This window comes from Sinocyclocheilus grahami, unplaced genomic scaffold, assembly GCF_001515645.1.
Source record: "Sinocyclocheilus grahami isolate Dianchi unplaced genomic scaffold, SAMN03320097.WGS_v1.1 scaffold538.1, whole genome shotgun sequence".
NCBI lineage: Eukaryota > Metazoa > Chordata > Actinopteri > Cypriniformes > Cyprinidae > Sinocyclocheilus > Sinocyclocheilus grahami.
Window position 1 is genome coordinate 536,004 of NW_015505717.1, and position 18,618 is coordinate 554,621.

The 18,618-nt window shown below is 35.5% G+C and overlaps 1 protein-coding gene across 1 annotated transcript; it reads left to right on the forward strand.

Annotated features, from left to right (window-relative positions):
- The first annotated feature begins 12,558 nt into the window (after positions 1-12,558).
- LOC107555556 (protein FAM8A1-like) lies at positions 12,559-18,254 on the forward strand. Its single transcript, XM_016238384.1, has 5 exons — positions 12,559-12,937; positions 13,982-14,102; positions 15,509-15,632; positions 15,888-16,027; positions 17,367-18,254. Exons 1-5 carry the CDS (start codon positions 12,625-12,627, stop codon positions 17,509-17,511), a joined length of 843 nt encoding a protein of 280 aa, XP_016093870.1. The 5' UTR covers positions 12,559-12,624; the 3' UTR covers positions 17,512-18,254.
- The last annotated feature ends 364 nt before the right edge of the window (positions 18,255-18,618 follow it).

The following is an 18,618-nucleotide window of genomic DNA, read 5'->3' on the forward strand; positions in this document are numbered from 1 at the left end:
AAAAAAAAAAAGTTAAATGTTTAGGCTGGTCTGCCTTATCAGTCTAAATGAATATGATGGCCAATCATATCAAAGAAGGCGGGAAAATCCAGCGCGAAGCTTCAATTTTTTAACACTTTTGCCTTGAAATTTAGCTGAATTGAAAATGTAGGCTGAATCATTTATGCCAGGGGTGTCAAACTCCTCCTAGAGGGCTACAGTCCTGCAGAGTTTAGCTTCAACCTACTCCAACATAGCTAGTTTTCAAGTAATCCTGAAGACCTTGATTAGCTGGTTCAGGTGTTTTTAATTAGAGTTGGAGCTAAAAGCTGCATTCAAGCCATGCTGTAATTACCTTAATTATGAGATTCCAACTTGTAAAAAGCATTCATGTCCTCATAGAATTCATAATTACCACTTGTAAACTGGGAATTCTCCCCTGATTAATTTAGGCACTGTGTTTAGGCGTTGATAGTACTGCCATAGAAACATAATTCTGAGACAGAGGACACAAACAGCTCTGAATAGAACATCAGGTGTTGTCCTCTCAAATTATGACAAAACTCTGCAGAACAGTGGCTCTCCAGGAACTGGGGGGTATGAATACATGACAACAATGATATAGGCAACTAAAAACAGAAACGTTTTTCCTTTGCATTTTTGAAAAGTTTCACGTACAGACGACAACATTATGAGAATGATCCACGGATCTGCGAAAACAACTAAAAATGCTATATTATGCATTCCAGGCCAGTAGTTGGCGATGTCACTTTTTAAAGAAACAGGTACCTAAAGACTGAACATGTAATACATATGCACACGACGTCACCATTTTCACAAATTTGAGTTTTTGTAGTTTACACAGAGATGATAATGGCATTGGTTTCACAAAAATGCACTTTGAAACCCATTTTCAAAATGTGCACTTTTTAGGCCCCCAAAACTGTAAATGAATGGCCAAAAAACATAAAAAGTTTTAAGCCATTTATTTAATTCATAACTGATTGTAACGTGACAAGAAACATTTCACATTTTCGACATATCAGGCATACGAATAAGAGTAAATGTGTGCAAAATAGTGCAAATAGTTCAAATGGATTAGAACAAATTATTGTTCTTTCACTATTCTTCTGTTTAATTCTTTATTCCCTTAAATCACTTTAAACCATTTAATTATTTAAATCCTTTAAATAGAAAAAGACCATTACCGACCCTAAAAAAAGGTCCCTCTCCAATGTACACTGCATCCGAAATCGAATAATGTATAGTATGTCCTACTTATGTTTTGAAACTTTCTTTGTGACTGTTAAAAAATACGTTTTAAATATGAATGGCGAGTTGCGATGTAACAGTGTAGAGTAAGCCGGTCATTATTGACTGGCTAGAGCAGCAGATCTTGTGCGAGTCTGTGTATTGCATTATGGGTGTGCACTGCTTGCGGGATGTCTCAGTATTGTGTGTCGGATTCACAGGGGTCTTGTCTTACTGTGTTGACCCACAGACTGTTTTGCTTGTGCAGATAACACTGCAAGAATGAAATCATATCCTTTGAGTAACATCTGGAAAGTTGCACAGCAGGACAGGGATCGCACCCTTCCGCTCACTTTCCTTACACTGGAACGGACAATGCTGTTGTACAGCAGTATCGGCCTGTGTCTGAGACCAGAGCCAAGGTTACAGTCCCTCAAACTGCAATAAAACAGTTTCCTCTGTTATTCACATATCAGTAGAGCCTCTTTTACACACTGTCAATGTTATAAACCTAAAGAGACCTACACGCTTATCCGATAATAGTCATTGCAGGTCTGGCATGTTTGTAATGTTCTATAGTTTATCAGTGTTACTCTTCCTGAGGCCTACCACGACCTCTGTTTTAATTGGTCAATTCATGCCTGCACAACAGTAGCTGATATGTTATTGCAAAATGCTTTGATTTGCAAATGAATCTGTCGACATAGCAGCTGAAAGGGTTTTGGGTTCACCTCGGTTGCCTGGTGGGAATCAGGGTTGCTATGTGTCAGTTGAGTCAGGGCTGATATCAGCAGGGGCTTCTGGGAAGCCTGTTGCTATGCAACTAGCCTATTGGGCTCCAAATCCAGTTTGGAACATAAAGAGCTGGTCACTGTAGGAGGGACGTCTGTGGCCAAAGAATCCAGTTATTAGTACATGCTTACAAGAAACTGGGCTGAATGATTGGAGTGCACAGCTGACCTCATGCTTTTGCAGTCTTGATAAATGACTTGCAATGCAATAAATCTTTCTCTTATAGTCTAACAATAAATGAATGACAAAACAAGATGGAGAAAGAGTGCATGGTAATAGTGAGACAACTTATGAAATGATTCCATGTTTTATGAAAAAAGTTGATTAAAGAAAAGTGTGTGTGTGTGTGTGTGTGTGTGTGTGTATATATATATAAACTATGGAATATATGGAACACAAAATGAGATATTTTTCACAATGTGTGAACTGTGAAATAGATATGAGCTAAAATAAAAATAAATAGTAATTCGCTCTCCTTTTCTGTTCCATAGGAAAAAAATAAAATAAAGTTTTGCAAAAAAATATGGTTGAGAATATTTTATACTAAATACTGAACTAAACGAGACAGAATGCATGTTAATAGTGAGACATATAATTTATTAAATTATTCATGTTTGATGAAACAAGTTGAACAATATATGAACTGTGCTTAAATAAAAAAAAAAAATTTATGGTAATTCACTATGGAAAATCTCCTTATGTGTTCCATGGGGAAAATATAATTATATGGAACAATAACATTTACAGTTTTGCAATGGAATATGAAACTAAACTAATCTAAATAACTAGCTATGAATTAATCTAACAAACTAAACTAATCTAACTAACTAACTAACTAAACAAACAAACATTTAAAAATTGGAATAGGAAAAATAAAATGAAAACTGGTCGCTGTCCCTTATGGTTTTTAATTTAAAAAAGTATGTTTTTAATCAAACACAGATCATTTCATTAATATTTGATGTTTATTTGTTGATATGGTCTTTTATGTCACATTTGCTTTAGGACTCAAAGAGAAAGCTTTCTTGCATTTCTCTTCATTGCTCAAGACTGATAAAGCATGAGGTCAGCTGTGTTTAAGAACACTCCAACCTGTCCAAACTATCCCTTTAACCTTGATAAGATGGGATGCACCTTGAAGAGTATTTCAGCTGAGTTCCTCCTCCTCTGGATTCAGTGAGGGCATGTGATCTGTATTCCCAGGCAGAGCCCTGCTCAGTATGGAGCCTTTATAGTACAACATCAAAAAAGGGGCCAGTCAAAACAGTCACAGATGTTCATCCTACATGACTGTAGAGAGGTTTCTCAAGGGCACAATTGTAACAGAGCACAATTGTGACCTAAAACTCTTGATTACTGAATGCTGAATCCACAATGTGTTGCCTTAAAGATTAGGCTTCCCCATCACAATTTCTGTCCAGCATGCCAACTGTGACTATCAGATCTATGACTGTCTTTAACGCTACATGGAAACTTGAGGACTGTTTTTGTGTTTGAAACTTTGGCTCAGCAGCAATTTTCGGAAACACTGTGAATTTTCCCATTTGGAACCAGATAAAGCATGAAAGGAAGATCTTCGGAATTCTGTTTAGAATTCCGGTTAGATAGAGTTTGGAGAACATCAGCTCAGATAAGAGAATGTGCATGTAGAAGTTAAATCTCACTCCCATAACCCATCCCACTTTTTTTTTTTAAGGAACAAATGTGGGAATGTAGGAAAATCATATTGTAACACACTGTAAAAAGTGGCAACTTGTAATTGTTATCTTAAATAAATATTTCTACCCAATCTTACCCTTAAATTTAGTTTTGTCCGTGTAACATAATCTCTTTAGGCTGACTCAGTATGTGAAGTCGTGGCCTAATGGTTAGAGAGTCGGACTCGTGGATGGGTTAAATGCAGAGCACTAATTCCAAGTATGGGTCACCATACTTGGCCACACTTCACTTTACATTAAATAACATTTTTGATTTGAATAAAATCAATTAAATGACATATTAGTACATGAATTGCACTTTAAAAAAATGAGAACATATTTTTCACTACATAATTGTAACATGTATGTTCTTTGCATTTTTGGTTTTGTCATTTGTGACTATTTTCCCTTGTCTGTCTTATTCAGTTCACCTGTTGTCAATTAATTAGCCCATTAGTCCTAGTTTGGTTTAGTATTTATAGATCAATATTTCCAGGGTTCATTTTTCCTGTCTTAACATCTGTTGTGAAGTGTTGTGACATCTGCTTCCCTGCGAAAGTTTGGATTGAAGATTGTTCTCTTGGTTTATTCGTCTTTATACGCTCTCTATTCATACAACATTTGACAATAATAAATACAATAAATTAAATATAAATTCAACAGATAGTCAAGAAGGTCTTCTGAGGTGTGACCGGCCAACACACTCACATAGCAATTCATTATTAATTTATATTTTGGTGAACAGGTGGCTAATTCATATGTATTTTTATGATCTCACTTGTACGATCTGTTTATATGCCCCACTGACGAGTTTAGAGCTGGACCATCAAGCTCACTTTTTTTTTTCTTTCTAAAAATCATGTTTCAAATCACATTGAATGAATTTAAATGAAACAGCCACCTCATCAAATAGTTACAATTGAGTTGTACAGGCCAGAATCAAAAGGAGCTTTCAATGTGTTAATAATGAGATACTATGTTAATTGTAAATTAGATTAAAACTTATTTTCTGAATGAACAAAGTTCTCCAAACTCTTTCCGTCTGCGTCTTTGTTTTCAGCTGATCAATTTCAATACGTCAAGCCATGAAAAAATAAGTTTTTCCTGTTGAAGGGGAGTGAGGGGATTTGACGTTTGAGCGTCATTAGTAATATCTTGTGTTTAATCCTAGTTTATATAAAAAAAGATGTCTATGTGTTTTTATTTTTAAGAACATGAGTCTGGAGAACAATAGATCTGTGAACACCCTTTAATTACTTTAAAACACGTACTTCCACACTCTGTAGGGGGGAGATAACACAGGTCTGTGATAGCTCTGAGGAAAAGGAAGCAATAAGTCATTCACTGACCTTTCTTCTTACTGCTTGTAAACAAACCACTTACGATTGTACTTGTATTTAACCCCTGAAACCTCAAGGATTTAGATTTTTTGAAACACCAAACAGGATTTGGGATAATTTAGTAGAAGTTCACTAAGATATCACCACCAAGTCACACCTCAGATCAATGCTATTTCAAGAATGACAAATTTAACCCATTACAATTGTTGCTCAGTGCTCAATACATTGTCTAAATGTGGAATACAAAGCAGCTTTGAAGTGACTGCTGCTTATAGGCTTTGTCTTTACACAGCTGCAAGTATAGCAAACAAACATTTTCAATGGGTTAGAATAGATGTCCTGGAATGCTTTATGTCTTTTCCCACGGCTAACTTTTGATCCAGAAAAGCTGAGGGGGAAGTGGCTCTTGTGATCAGACAGACAGGGCCACATATAGGGCTGAGAAGTGTTCTGAATGGGTCACAGAAAGAGAGGTGGTAGGAGGCAAATTAGCTCTGACTGCATGACGCCAAGCCCCTCACATCAGTGCTCACCAAATGTTGGGAAGCCACTGACATAATTAACTTAAAGGGATCTCTGTGTCAACAAATGGCCACAAACTTTATGAAAAAAGTTTTTGCTAGCTCTTAGTTCTCATTTAAGTTACAAAAGTATGTAAGCAGTCGACGTATAAGGAAGAAGTAAAGGAACACGACCCCCCCCCCCCCCCTTTATTAAGCTCTCTTAACATTAATGCTGAAAAACAGGCTTTTAGACAACAAACAGTAAGAATTTACAGAGATATGAGATTATAAGACATCAAATCAGCAAAGCATATCACCGCAGGATGAACTTTTAACCTTGAAATCATCTGAAATCATTTACTCACATGCACTTTTAAAGTCATTATACCATTGTAGTACAGATTTAATACATTTCATTTGAACAAAAATACCTTTTTAGTTGTAGTAAATACATTTTAGGTAGTTTTGAGTCTGCAGCTGAAGATTGGGAGGGTTTGTGTTGTTCTTACATGCAGGAAAGTTGATTCCTCTATTTAATTCCTCTATGTTTCCTCTTAGCTTGTATGGGCTACAGGCTGTGACGAGGCTTGTAATGGTAGGGGTTTCTTTAGGGCATGCTCTGAATGAACCATGAAATGATGAACCAAAATTGGCATTTAACATTTAAATGTTCTTTAATTGTGCAGATTTTTTGTTAATGTGTATAACACAGAGGTCAGCAAAGGTTTTGAGTCACTTATTATTATTGCCTCCGGCCTCCCTAAACAGACGCTGCACAGACTCCTGACACAACCACAATAATAACAAAGTTCAAATGTAAGACAATAAATCAGAGTGCATTGGTGTTCTCCTCTGCATTTGTGATTTAATTTTGAATTTTGAATACTTTAACCCTTTGTGATTCTTTGCTTCAAATCATGCAGGCACTATGATTATCTGTGTATCGACAGCAGACAGACACACTCACACACCTCGCTCGTAATCCTCAGCTGGAGGCGAGTTCCATGCAGGTCAGCGTTGGCTAGAAACAGCTTTTTTTTGCCCCTGATTATCGCTGCGCAAGTCACCTCACGTCCTGTCAGAGGTGATCATCCTCACATGGGCTGATTCTATTCCGCCTGGGGGCCTCCATTCAGGGCCCAGCACAGTCACTAGGCTGGCCAGACCTTACTCACAGGCCCAGGGCAGTCCAGTCAGCAAATAAAGCACCAATAGAGAATGAGAGCAACACAGAGACATAAATACATCAGTTTTTTAACAGCTGGCCACCACAACAAGCATCCAGGGACCCTTTTGCACTGACATGCGGATGTCTAAATAAGCACAATTTATTTCAGTACACCTGCTATCATGCAGAAACTGAATTTGGGACTGCTCCCAAGTACTCAAGTGTTTACAATTCCTTCCACCTTTCTATTTCTCGGCCCCCTGTTTAAAACAAAGAACGTTTACAACATCAGACCATTTAAAATGAAATGAAGAAACGAAGAAACTTCTAGAAAATTGTGACATGACTTTGAATACTTTTCCTTATTTATCACTTTTAAACAACCTTCATGTTAAGGTTTATGGATATGTTATATCCACTACCCAGATTTAACAATAAAGTGTTTATCAGGGACATAGTTTATCATTTTAAAAAAAAGAAAAAAAGTAATACAAAGATATTAGACGTTTCTAAGTAAATATCGTGTCTAAATATCATGTGTTATATCTTTGAGGGTAAATCTCGGTGTGAGTGTGCTGATATCACATGATTTCCTGCACTCTGAGTCAGTGTGCTGTCATCACATTTTCTTATTAAGCTCTCTTAACATCAATGCTGAAAAACAGGCTTTTAGACAACAAACAGTAAGAATTTACAGAGATATGAGATTATAAGACATCAAATCAGCAAAGCATATCACCACAGTATGAACTTTTAACCTTGAAATCATCTGAAATCATTTACTCACATGCACTTTTAAAGTCATTATACCATTGTAGTACAGATTTAATACATTTCATTTGAACAAAAACACCTTTTTAGTTTTAGTAAATACATTTTAAGTAGTTTTGAGTCTGCAGCTGAAGATTGGGAGGGTTTGTGTTGTTCTTACATGCAGGAAAGTTGATTCCTCTATTTAATTCCTCTATGTTTCCTCTTAGCTTGTATGGGCTACAGGCTGTGACGAGGCTTGTAATGGTAGGGGTTTCTTTAGGGCATGCTCTGAATGAACCATGAAATGATGAACCAAAATTGGCATTTAACATTTAAATGTTCTTTAATTGTGCAGATTTTTTGTTAATGTGTATAACACAGAGGTCAGCAAAGGTTTTGAGTCACTTATTATTATTGCCTCCGGCCTCCCTAAACAGACGCTGCACAGACTCCTGACACAACCACAATAATAACAAAGTTCAAATGTAAGACAATAAATCAGAGTGTATTGGTGTTCTCCTCTGCATTTGTGATTTAATTTTGAATTTTGAATACTTTAACCCTTTGTGATTCTTTGCTTCAAATCATGCAGGCACTATGATTATCTGTGTATCGACAGCAGACAGACACACTCACACACCTCGCTCGTAATCCTCAGCTGGAGGCGAGTTCCATGCAGGTCAGCGTTGGCTAGAAACAGCTTTTTTTTGCCCCTGATTATCGCTGCGCAAGTCACCTCACGTCCTGTCAGAGGTGATCATCCTCACATGGGCTGATTCTATTCCGCCTGGGGGCCTCCATTCAGGGCCCAGCACAGTCACTAGGCTGGCCAGACCTTACTCACAGGCCCAGGGCAGTCCAGTCAGCAAATAAAGCACCAATAGAGAATGAGAGCAACACAGAGACATAAATACATCAGTTTTTTAACAGCTGGCCACCACAACAAGCATCCAGGGACCCTTTTGCACTGACATGCGGATGTCTAAATAAGCACAATTTATTTCAGTACACCTGCTATCATGCAGAAACTGAATTTGGGACTGCTCCCAAGTACTCAAGTGTTTACAATTCCTTCCACCTTTCTATTTCTCGGCCCCCTGTTTAAAACAAAGAACGTTTAAATATGAAAATCTGTGTCATTACGCTTATTTTGGTCTCTATTTGAACATACATAACTCCATTGAATTTTATCGAGAATAAATCAGTTCATTACCATAACCAAAATCATGTGAAAGACATTGTCGCCACCTAGTGATGAGTCTCGACAAGCTTCACTTTCACAAATGTAAATGTATTGGACTGTATATGAGGAATAATTTGTAGACATTTTATAATAAAAGAAAATTAAAATTGATATCAATTTAAATGTATTTATATGTGTAAACGAAATTGTCAATATAAGGTTGTGCCAATATTATAATCAAACATTCCATATAGTCTCGATTATTAAGAGGACTAAACACTGCACGCATAATAATTGTCAAAGAATTATAAAAGAAAGAATAACATTTTTTTTTGGTACTTTAAATTTTTTTGTTTTTACTATGGATAATTTGTGTGGTTATACAAAATTGTAAACAATACGCCAAAAAAAAAAAAACATGTGGTAGGGTAGAGTGGAGGAAAACGCCCCCTTGGGGTAAAATGCCCCTTACAATTTTTCCCCCAAAATAACCACTAGATAAAGTCAAGATACATTGACAACGTTGACAAGAGTGATGTGCAGGGATGGGCAATATTTCAGATACATGTATTTAAAATACAAAATACTATTTTGTATTTGAAAGCCTTCAGCAAAAATCTAATGTAATTTGTATTTAAATACATTTAAGATTAGTATTTTTGTATTTTCAAAATACATAAAATACTTTGTGCCAGTCAACCTCTATATCAAGGTGCTGATTTAGTTCAGACATACCACCTCTCCCAAACCCAACATTCATCACGTGAGCTGCAGCTGTACAGCTCCATTCAGCATTGGGTGAGTGACCTTTCTGGAATAAGATAAGGTGAGGATGTCATGGTCAATTGTACATGTTGATTAAAGTTAAAATAGTGCATCATTCAGATTTGCCGTCAGTTAACATGAAAGAATAAAAGAGCACTGACAAGGGGAAAAATAGCGTTAGCCAATCAGTTTTAATAGTTAATCGTTGTTGTTGTTGTTGTTGTTTTTGATCAACTAGCTTGTCAAATGTGTTTAAAGCATTACTGCATGTTAGGGCTCGGTGATATGACAATACATACCGTGGCGATGATATAAAGTGTGAATCGATGGACATTTTTCTAAATCGTTTACATAGGCCTGTTGGGGAAAGCAAATATATCCGTGCAGCTTTTAGTGGGCAGGAATTATTCATTCATTCATTCATTCAAAAGGAAGCCTGGATGAATGAGTAATAGAATGTGATGTGCTTGGTGCAATTGCACGTATTATAAGTGAATATGTGTATGTCCTTTATACTTCTATGGCTCTCAATAGATTCAGTGGTTGGAGTTGGGTTAATACTCCTTGACAATTTCTGTTGCTACTTTCTGTTTACGTTCCTGACTACATTTAATACATTTAATAATGTACCCTAATTGAAGTAGCTGTTTAAATAGGATCATGATTTTACATACCGTTGCATGAATCTAATGATCTAATGATCTAATGACTAACGATCAAATGATTAAGTAGTTAGAAACTAGTTGCTATGAATACAGGTGCCATCAGTTGTCTTCTTATGAATGACTTGTTTGTCATTGAGTCAGTGCTGCTGATGCAAAGTAGGCCCTTTGTTACCAAACACCATGTAACTAAATTAGGATACAATTATGAGTCATTCGCAAACTGTTAAACATTAAACAGTTGGTTACTTTAAAACTAACCTTCATTTGGGAAATCACAGGGACATGTGAATATTTGATCTGTTAACTGGTTGCATATGTCAGATTTATTGCATGACTCGGGCAGAGAAAAGCTGTTGCTATCAAACATTGTTCACTTGTTCACAAACATCAGTGTGTTGGTGAAGAGATAGATCAAATAGGCCAATTGATGGAAGGTTTGTGAAAAAATGTCATGCTCCCTTGTAAAAGTATTTTTTAGTATTTTTAAAATACAAAAATACAGTAGTTTATTTTGATACTTGGTGTGGCTGCTGTATTTTGTTGTTTATTTTGATACACTTAAAATTAAGGTATTTGGTATTTTATTTAAAAATACATTTTGATGTATCTTTGCCCAACCCTGGATGTAGAGACCATGAAGCTTACACTGGTGATGAACCTGAGAGAAAACGGATTTCACAGCAAGTGATCTAATTTTCAGCAGTAAGAAAATAAGTGTTTTAAAAAGAATATAATCAATAATTATGACTTACAAAATTATAATAGCCTATTTGAAAAATATTGTTAGCTGATGTTAACTGACTTGATGTGATTTTTAAATATAAATTCCAAATCTTTTTATTCAACCACCTAGTAACTATACATCTGATGGAAAAGCAAAGGATTTGATGTTCAGGACAGAGTAACTACAGTAGCCTAATTAAGCCATGCCCCCTGGGGGTGTTTTGCCATGTCCTTCTGAAAATATTATATTTTTCTTAAATAACGCGTACTCCCTATCTACAGGCCTTACTATTCTTATATCATATATAACTGTGATGTTCTACAAAACAACAAGCTTTAACCTCCTGAGACCCTGCATCCTCATATGGCAACATTATATTTTAGTGAATTTCTCTGAGACCTCACATGCCACAGTTTTAAGTCTGGATGTCCTGAACAGAGCACATTCAGGGCTTTTCAGAGATACTAAATGTTTGGATGTTTCATCATGACCACTCCCTCTCCTTGGTCTTCAAAAATGTCTGATATTACTTTAGTGACACTCTTATGGAAATATGATCATATTTTGTAATTATCATTTAAATCTGACAAATTTTTAAACTGTGTGTCATAAATCATCATCTCAGGAAAAATATGTACTTTCTGTTATGAAACAGGACGTTGATTTCATACATGTCCTCATATGAGGACACCGGGACTAAAAGCATGTTTATTACGCATTTTGGGAGACACAACAAATGAATATAGAAATAAATTATATTTAAATATTCCTATGAAATATTATATATTATTATGAAAATCTTGTCAATTATTACTCCCATTATTACACTTCTTTTTTCATTACATGTTGCCCCAAAAACACATTAATATGCAAATTAGATTTAGTTTATAGATACATTGTATACGGTATAATGAGAAAACCTGTTTATGGCCATTTTACACACATTTTGCATACAGAAAAATTGTATATCAAATCATTCTGTTATAACATAGTTGAGAATTATCTTTATACAAAGTTTGGTAAAAAAAAAAAAATCCTGAAAACTAAAAATGTATTGGTGATTTTTTTAAAAATCAATTGTTTTTGCCTTTTTTTTTATTGAGTCCCGATGTCCTCTACCAAGTACGTAGCATAACTTATGAATGAAATATAATAATAAAAAACATTTTTTACTTTTTTTTAATGCTCTAAACAGTGTAATGACATGAAAAAATTAAATTTTGTTCCTAAAATGTTTTGCCGGGTCTTAAGAGGTTAATTTCAAGCTAAAACTCCCTGTACTCTGATTTTGCTGTAAATGTATAAAGCAAATTGTTTTGTCAGATTGGTACAAATTAAATTTTTGTAACATGAAACTCTGGATATTTTTCATACTTGGTTTATAATTTATGTCATTGTCACTAAAACTATGATTCTGGACACATTTAACTTTTGTTTAACAAAAAAAAAGCAAACCTAAAGGGGGCGTTTCCTCCCACTCTACCCTAGTACTATAATAAAAGCATGGTTCTTTTTCGCAAGGGATCTGACTAACGATTAAGCAATAAAGCATTTGAAAACAATACGTTCTATACGTTAAAGCCTGCATGCAATTACAAATGATCTAACAAACATCGTGAAATGTACCTTATGCTGACGGGGATAAAGGTATAAACGCTATAACCTGATAGAAGCACACGATCCGCTCGACAGAGCATGCGCGAAATCATGAGGACCGACGTGTTTATCGTCTCGATGCTGCGCAGACGCACTGAAGGAGAAACAGGGGAACTGAATTCTCCGGAGCAAGTCTCAAGGAGTAAACATGGCGGAAGAACACGGTCAAGGGTCCGATGACAACATGACAACGACGGAATACTGCAAGCGGCTGCAGCAGTGGATGTGGCGCTATTACAGTGGTTATGTGAGCTGGCAGAGCTGGGTGCTCATGTCCGCGCCGCTCTTCCCTCCGCCTCAGTTCGGTTGCCAGGCACCCGGCGGCAGCTCCACATCTGCGTGTGCCGCGACGCCCGCTGACATCGCCGCTTGGTATAACCAGATGAGCAGCCCACCATCCATCCGTTCAGCAGCCACTGCCTCATCCAGCACTGCTGAGAGAGGACCAGCACAGCCTGCAGGTAGCTGTCAACCCAGTGCTTCGAGGAGACGGAGTATTTAGTTGCTTCATTAAAGGCACAGTTCACCCAAAAATGAAAATTCTGTCATCATTTACTCACCCTCATGTCGTTCCAAACCTGTATGAGTTGCTTTCTTATGTTGAACACAAAATAAGTTATTTTGAAGATTGCTGGTAATCAAAGAGTTGGTGGTTGCCATTGACTTCCATAGTATTTCCCCCCCCTACTGTTTGATTACCTGCAATCTTCAAAATTTCTTCTTTTGTGTTCAACATAAGAAAGCAACTCATACAGGTTTGGAACGACATGAGGGTGAGTAAATAATGACAGAATTTTCATTTTTGGGTGAACTATCCCTTTAAACACGTTAACAAATGCTAATGAAGAATTGGAATAAATGTACCTTTTATGTACCTGTATCTCCATAATCCCCCATCATATGTACTTTTAGTATTATATATCCAGTTCCGAAGTAAATGGAAAATTGTAGTGTAAATGCATTTATGCCACCTCTGAGCAGCATCAGACAGTCTGTGTAAAGACACCTAACTGCCAGTTTAGAAGCGCTTCTGTGCCACCTTTGCCATGTGAACTTGGCGTTGGAGAACTATTTGTCTCAGTATCGTAGCCATTTAGTACCTGCAGTAGTACAGGTATATGCAGTGCGGACCAAAATTCTTACACCACATTTAAGATCAAACAGATTTACAAATAAAAACTGTTAAATAAAATTAAGATTATAAAATATTTCCTAAAATATGTGATGCTGTAAAAGCCTTGACACACAATGACACCTGTGCACCAGCTACTGTGTCACAGCACAGCACCTATAGAGGCCAACCTTAATTTGCATGGCACATAGTATCTTTTACCGGAAGAATTGCACTTAATTATACACTTAATTTGCCTTTCTGCATACATCACCAATCAGGTGTAAGCAAATTTGTGACACTAATGTGAAAAAGTCTAATTTTCATATATCTGTTGAAGCATTGAAGTTAGGTTCTAACTTCATGGTCCTAACTTCGTCCTTTGTTCTTTCAGGTAGAGAGTACACCATCCCCTCCCCTCTGCGTAGATTTCTGGCTGAAACTGTGGATTTCTTCATTCTCTTCTGTTTTAAGGCAACCATAGTGTTGTGGATCATGCATCTCAGTGGAATGAAGTGAGTCGAGAACATGTTGAGAACAAGAAAGGAATTGATCCAGTATGAATTATCCTTCTTGAATCATGTAGTTATAGATGTACTGTTATATATATAATATCACAGTTTCCACAAGTTATTAAGTTGCACAACTGTTTTAAACATTGATAATGTTTTTTCAATTCAGCATATCCTCCTGAGACCCAGCTATGGAGTTTTTGTCTCTGTAGTGGACATTATATTTTAGTGAATTTCTCTGAGACCCCACATGTCACAGTTTTAAGTCTGGATGTCCTGTACAGAGCACATTCAGGGCTTTTCAGAGATACCAAATTATTGGATATTTCACCGTGACCCCTCTCTCTCCTTGGTCTTTAAAAATGGCTGACATTAATTTAGTGATAAAATTGCACATCGTTATGGAAATATGATAATATTTTGTAATTATAATTTAAATCTGATTAATTTTAAAATTGTTTGTCATAAATCAACATCTCAGGAAAATGTTATGGGGTTTCAAATCAAAATATGACTTCCTGTTATGAAACAGGACATAATTTAATACATGTCCACTGTAGAGGACACCAGGACTAAAAGCATGTTTATTATACATTTTGGGAGACAAAAGAATTGAATAGGAAAAAAAATGATATATCAATATTCTTATGAAATATTAGATATTATTATGAAAATCTGGCCAATGACTACTCCCATTATTACACTTCTTTTTTCAACATGCTGTCCCAACAGCACTTTAATATGCAAATTAGATGCAGTGTATAGATAATATGATATTATTCATATTATATATGAATTCCCTTAATGGGAAAACCAGTTTATGGAATTTTTACACACATATTGCATAAAGCAAAAGGGTATATCAAATCATTTTGTTATATGTTTTATAACATAGTTGAGAACCATCCTTAAACAAAGTTAGTTATAAAAAAAATCCTGAAACCTAAAAATTGATTGGTGATTTAAAAAAAATTCCCATTGTTTTTGCCTTTTCATGTCTATTCTTGTCATTTTATTTTTTAGAAAAACGGAGTCCTGGTGTCCTCTACAGAGGACATAGCATAACATTTTTTTCTTATGCTCTAAACAATGTAATGACATGAAAAAATACTAAATTCACAAAGCTTTTTATTTCTGGTTCTCAGGAGGATATTATAATGATTAATGAAGGATCATGTGACACTAAAGACTGGTGTATTGATGCTGAAAATTCAGCTTTGCATCACAGGAATAAAATAGAAAAAAATATATTTTAAATGCAAATTCTTTTACATAGTTTTACTATTTTTACTGTAAAAAAGAGACTTCTTTCATATACATAAAAAAATCTTACAGATTCCATACTTTTGAACATAGTGTATATACAGTACATTGTATGACAGTTCATGTAACTTCGATCTTGTGAACAGAGATATCTCCAAGTTCATGATGCAGTTTATCATGGAAGAGATTGATGAGAACACATCACTGGAGGACCTGCAGAAGATGATGGCCGTGGCTTTAGCATACAGAGTCCTAGTGTGTGTCTATGAAGTGAGTGAGCGTCTTTCATGTTGTGAAAGCCACAATTACAAGCCTTGTCTCTCAATCTGTTTTTAATTTACAGTTTTAGATCGGTTTTATCAGAAAAATAAATAATCAGTCATTTTAGCCTTGTAATATTTTCACTTAGTAGCAGCATGTGGTAGAAAAACTCTGTAGTCTAAACGTGATTTGAATGAGTTATGAGTTTATATTTTTAAACAGCCCACACATTTCCTTCAGTCTGTGTTCTGTCTTCATCTGCAGATCATCTGTATTTGGGGAGCTGGAGGTGCCACTCCGGGAAAGTTCCTGCTGGGGCTTCGAGTCGTCACATGTGATACGACAGTCCTAGTGCAGCCAAATCGGGTTTTGGTGGTACCGGCATCCAGTGTCAGCTTCTCTGCGTGAGTTATGCGTATATTTATAATGCTGTGGCCATATATATATGTATACTACCGTATTGACCCGAATATAAGACAATGTATTTTTCTTTGAAAATACATCTGAAAAAACACGGTCGTCTTATATTCAGGGTCTAGACTTTGACATGTCAATAATACACCCACAACAATATGTGGTGCCAAATACGCATAAAACGAGTGTGCCATGAAATACGTAATGTAATGTGTGTGGTAAAGATCGCGAGTAAAAACAAAAGACAAAGAAAACCTTACAGCTGCATGAGTCGTGACTGTCACGTTAGTTTGATGGGACTGATTTTAAAACGTAAGACAGTACCCAGAGTTGAAGACTACAGTAAGATTTAACTTCTACTGTTAATAAGATTTTGGTAGGCTACTATTAGATGGATAGCTTAAATGTCCTAATTCAGATGGGCTACCTTTTTTTTTTTTTTTTTGGTATATCAAAAAGTGTATATTTTTTAAATGTGATTGTTGGTACATTTGACCAGTTTTTACCATACTTTCAAAACAAAAATTAAAATAGGAAAAATATGCAATATGAAAATAATTGAAGACAAAATGTGTTTTACTGAGAAAAAGCAAGATTTGGTTTTTAAAAAGCCTTTTTCCAAAAGGTACATCTGGAAAAAGGGGGGGTCGTCTTATAATCAGGGTCGTCTTATATTCGGGCCAATACGGTATTAGGGCTGAATGATTATGACAAAATTTCCTTGAAATTATTTGAAAATAAACAGGCTGAAAACACTAACTGAGAAACTGTTATTGCTTTTCTATGGTGTTAAGCTTCAAATATCAGCTATACAGTGGATTGGTTTTTTATATAAAAAAAAAAAGTAAAAATATGCATGGTATTATAATGTTATACTAAAATTAAAACAATGGACATACACTTAGGCTGATGATACACGGGGCAACTTTTTGAGCAATTTTGCTGGGCAACTTTTTTTGAGCAATGTTGCTTGGGCACTTTCCCATTGAGAACGGGTAACAAATTTACTTTATAGATACTTTAGATCGGTCCGGGGGCCCTGTGTCTCACCTGGTTGCCCGTTGATGGCAACAATACCCAAAGTTGCCCGGCAACATTGCTCAAAAAGTTGCCCCGTGTATCATCAGCTTAAAGATAACCTGTAGAAAGAAAAAAAAAGCATTTTAAGCACGCAGAATAACATAAGTAGACTTTGAATGATTAATTGCCTCTTTGAACGATTATGTAATCATGGCATCCGTAATTGTATAGATAGATAGATAGATACCAATTAACAATTTCATAGGTAGTATAATAATGCAAATGTTTTTTTTTTTTTTTTTTTTTCAGCTCCACTTTACGGGCTTTAAACAAAAACTTCTCCATCGCCTTCCTGTTCCCTATCTTTATCACGTTACTATTTTTCCAGCACAACAGAACTGTTTATGACGTTGTGGCTGGAACCATTGTGGTTCAGAGGAGAAGAGCCAGATGACAAGCCTGTGTGTGTCAAAATCATGTCTAATAATAGCCATATAGTATTTCTTGCAGATTTGCACTAATGATCCATGTATTAAAGTCTGATCACATAGCTATTGTTTACAGCACTGAGAAATATCTGCTTTCTTAGAAAAGTGATCCCTCAACAGACAGTATTTAATGTTAAATGATGAGTGATATCAAGCTCAAGACACGTGTTTTATGTAGACATACTTGGAAATTTAATTTAGAGTTTCACTCTAATCACCAGCTTAATCCACAAGGTTTTCATAACTTCTCCTCAGATTCAAGCTTTACGGCCCAGACGAGTCTGTTATTAATCTTACCAAAGGCAGGGAATTGAGCTCGACATTCATTGCGTATCCTTTCTCACATGCACGCAGACGTCCGGAATGTTCCATTCCTTTTGTCAATTCAGTCAGTGGCTGATATGCCTCACGACATTTCTCAGGATTTCTTAAAAAACCTTTTATGTGGCATATGTTTCAGTTCTGATCTTTGATATGTGAAGAATTAAGAGCTGTATTTTGAAAGTCACATTATCTGCCATAAATTATTCAGCATGCTAAACACATCAGCTGTTTTGTTTTATCATTGTGCATGGTTCATAAAAATATATTTGATGAGATTGACAAGATTTGATACAGTGTATTTACCGCTTATGTATTTTATGCAGAAATATTGTCAAATCCATCTGGCGTGTGGCTAAATTAAATTAACTTCTCTGGGATACATTATCTTTCTCATGTTCTAACTAGTGTTATTTTAGATACTATTATATTTTTCATTAATATTTTGAATTAGTTTTTTCCCCCCCAGTTTTGCTTTAATTTTAGTTAGTTATTTTTTGTGTATTTTTGTCATTGTATTAATTATTTATTGTTTATTTATTTATTTATTTTAAATATGTGTGTAGTTTTAAATAAATGTTTATTTCAGCTTTAGTTGTTTTAGTGCATCAAATTAAACTAAATGAAAATGAAAAATGTTTCCTTGTCAACTAGCTGAAATAAAGTTTTATTATTTAACTTTACTTAACATTTATTTTATTTCAAGTAACTAAAGTTTTTTTTTTAATGGGTTTTAGTTAAGCATAATAACT

Bases quoted from the DNA above. Each gene is read 5' to 3' on its own strand.
- LOC107555556 (XM_016238384.1), top strand. From the start codon at position 12,625: ATGGCGGAAGAACACGGTCAAGGGTCCGATGACAACATGACAACGACG. The intron at 14,103-15,508 runs GTGAGTCGAGAA...TCTTGTGAACAG, and splicing joins ATGCATCTCAGTGGAATGAA to AGATATCTCCAAGTTCATGA. The intron at 16,028-17,366 runs GTGAGTTATGCG...TTTTTTTTTCAG, and splicing joins TCCAGTGTCAGCTTCTCTGC to CTCCACTTTACGGGCTTTAA.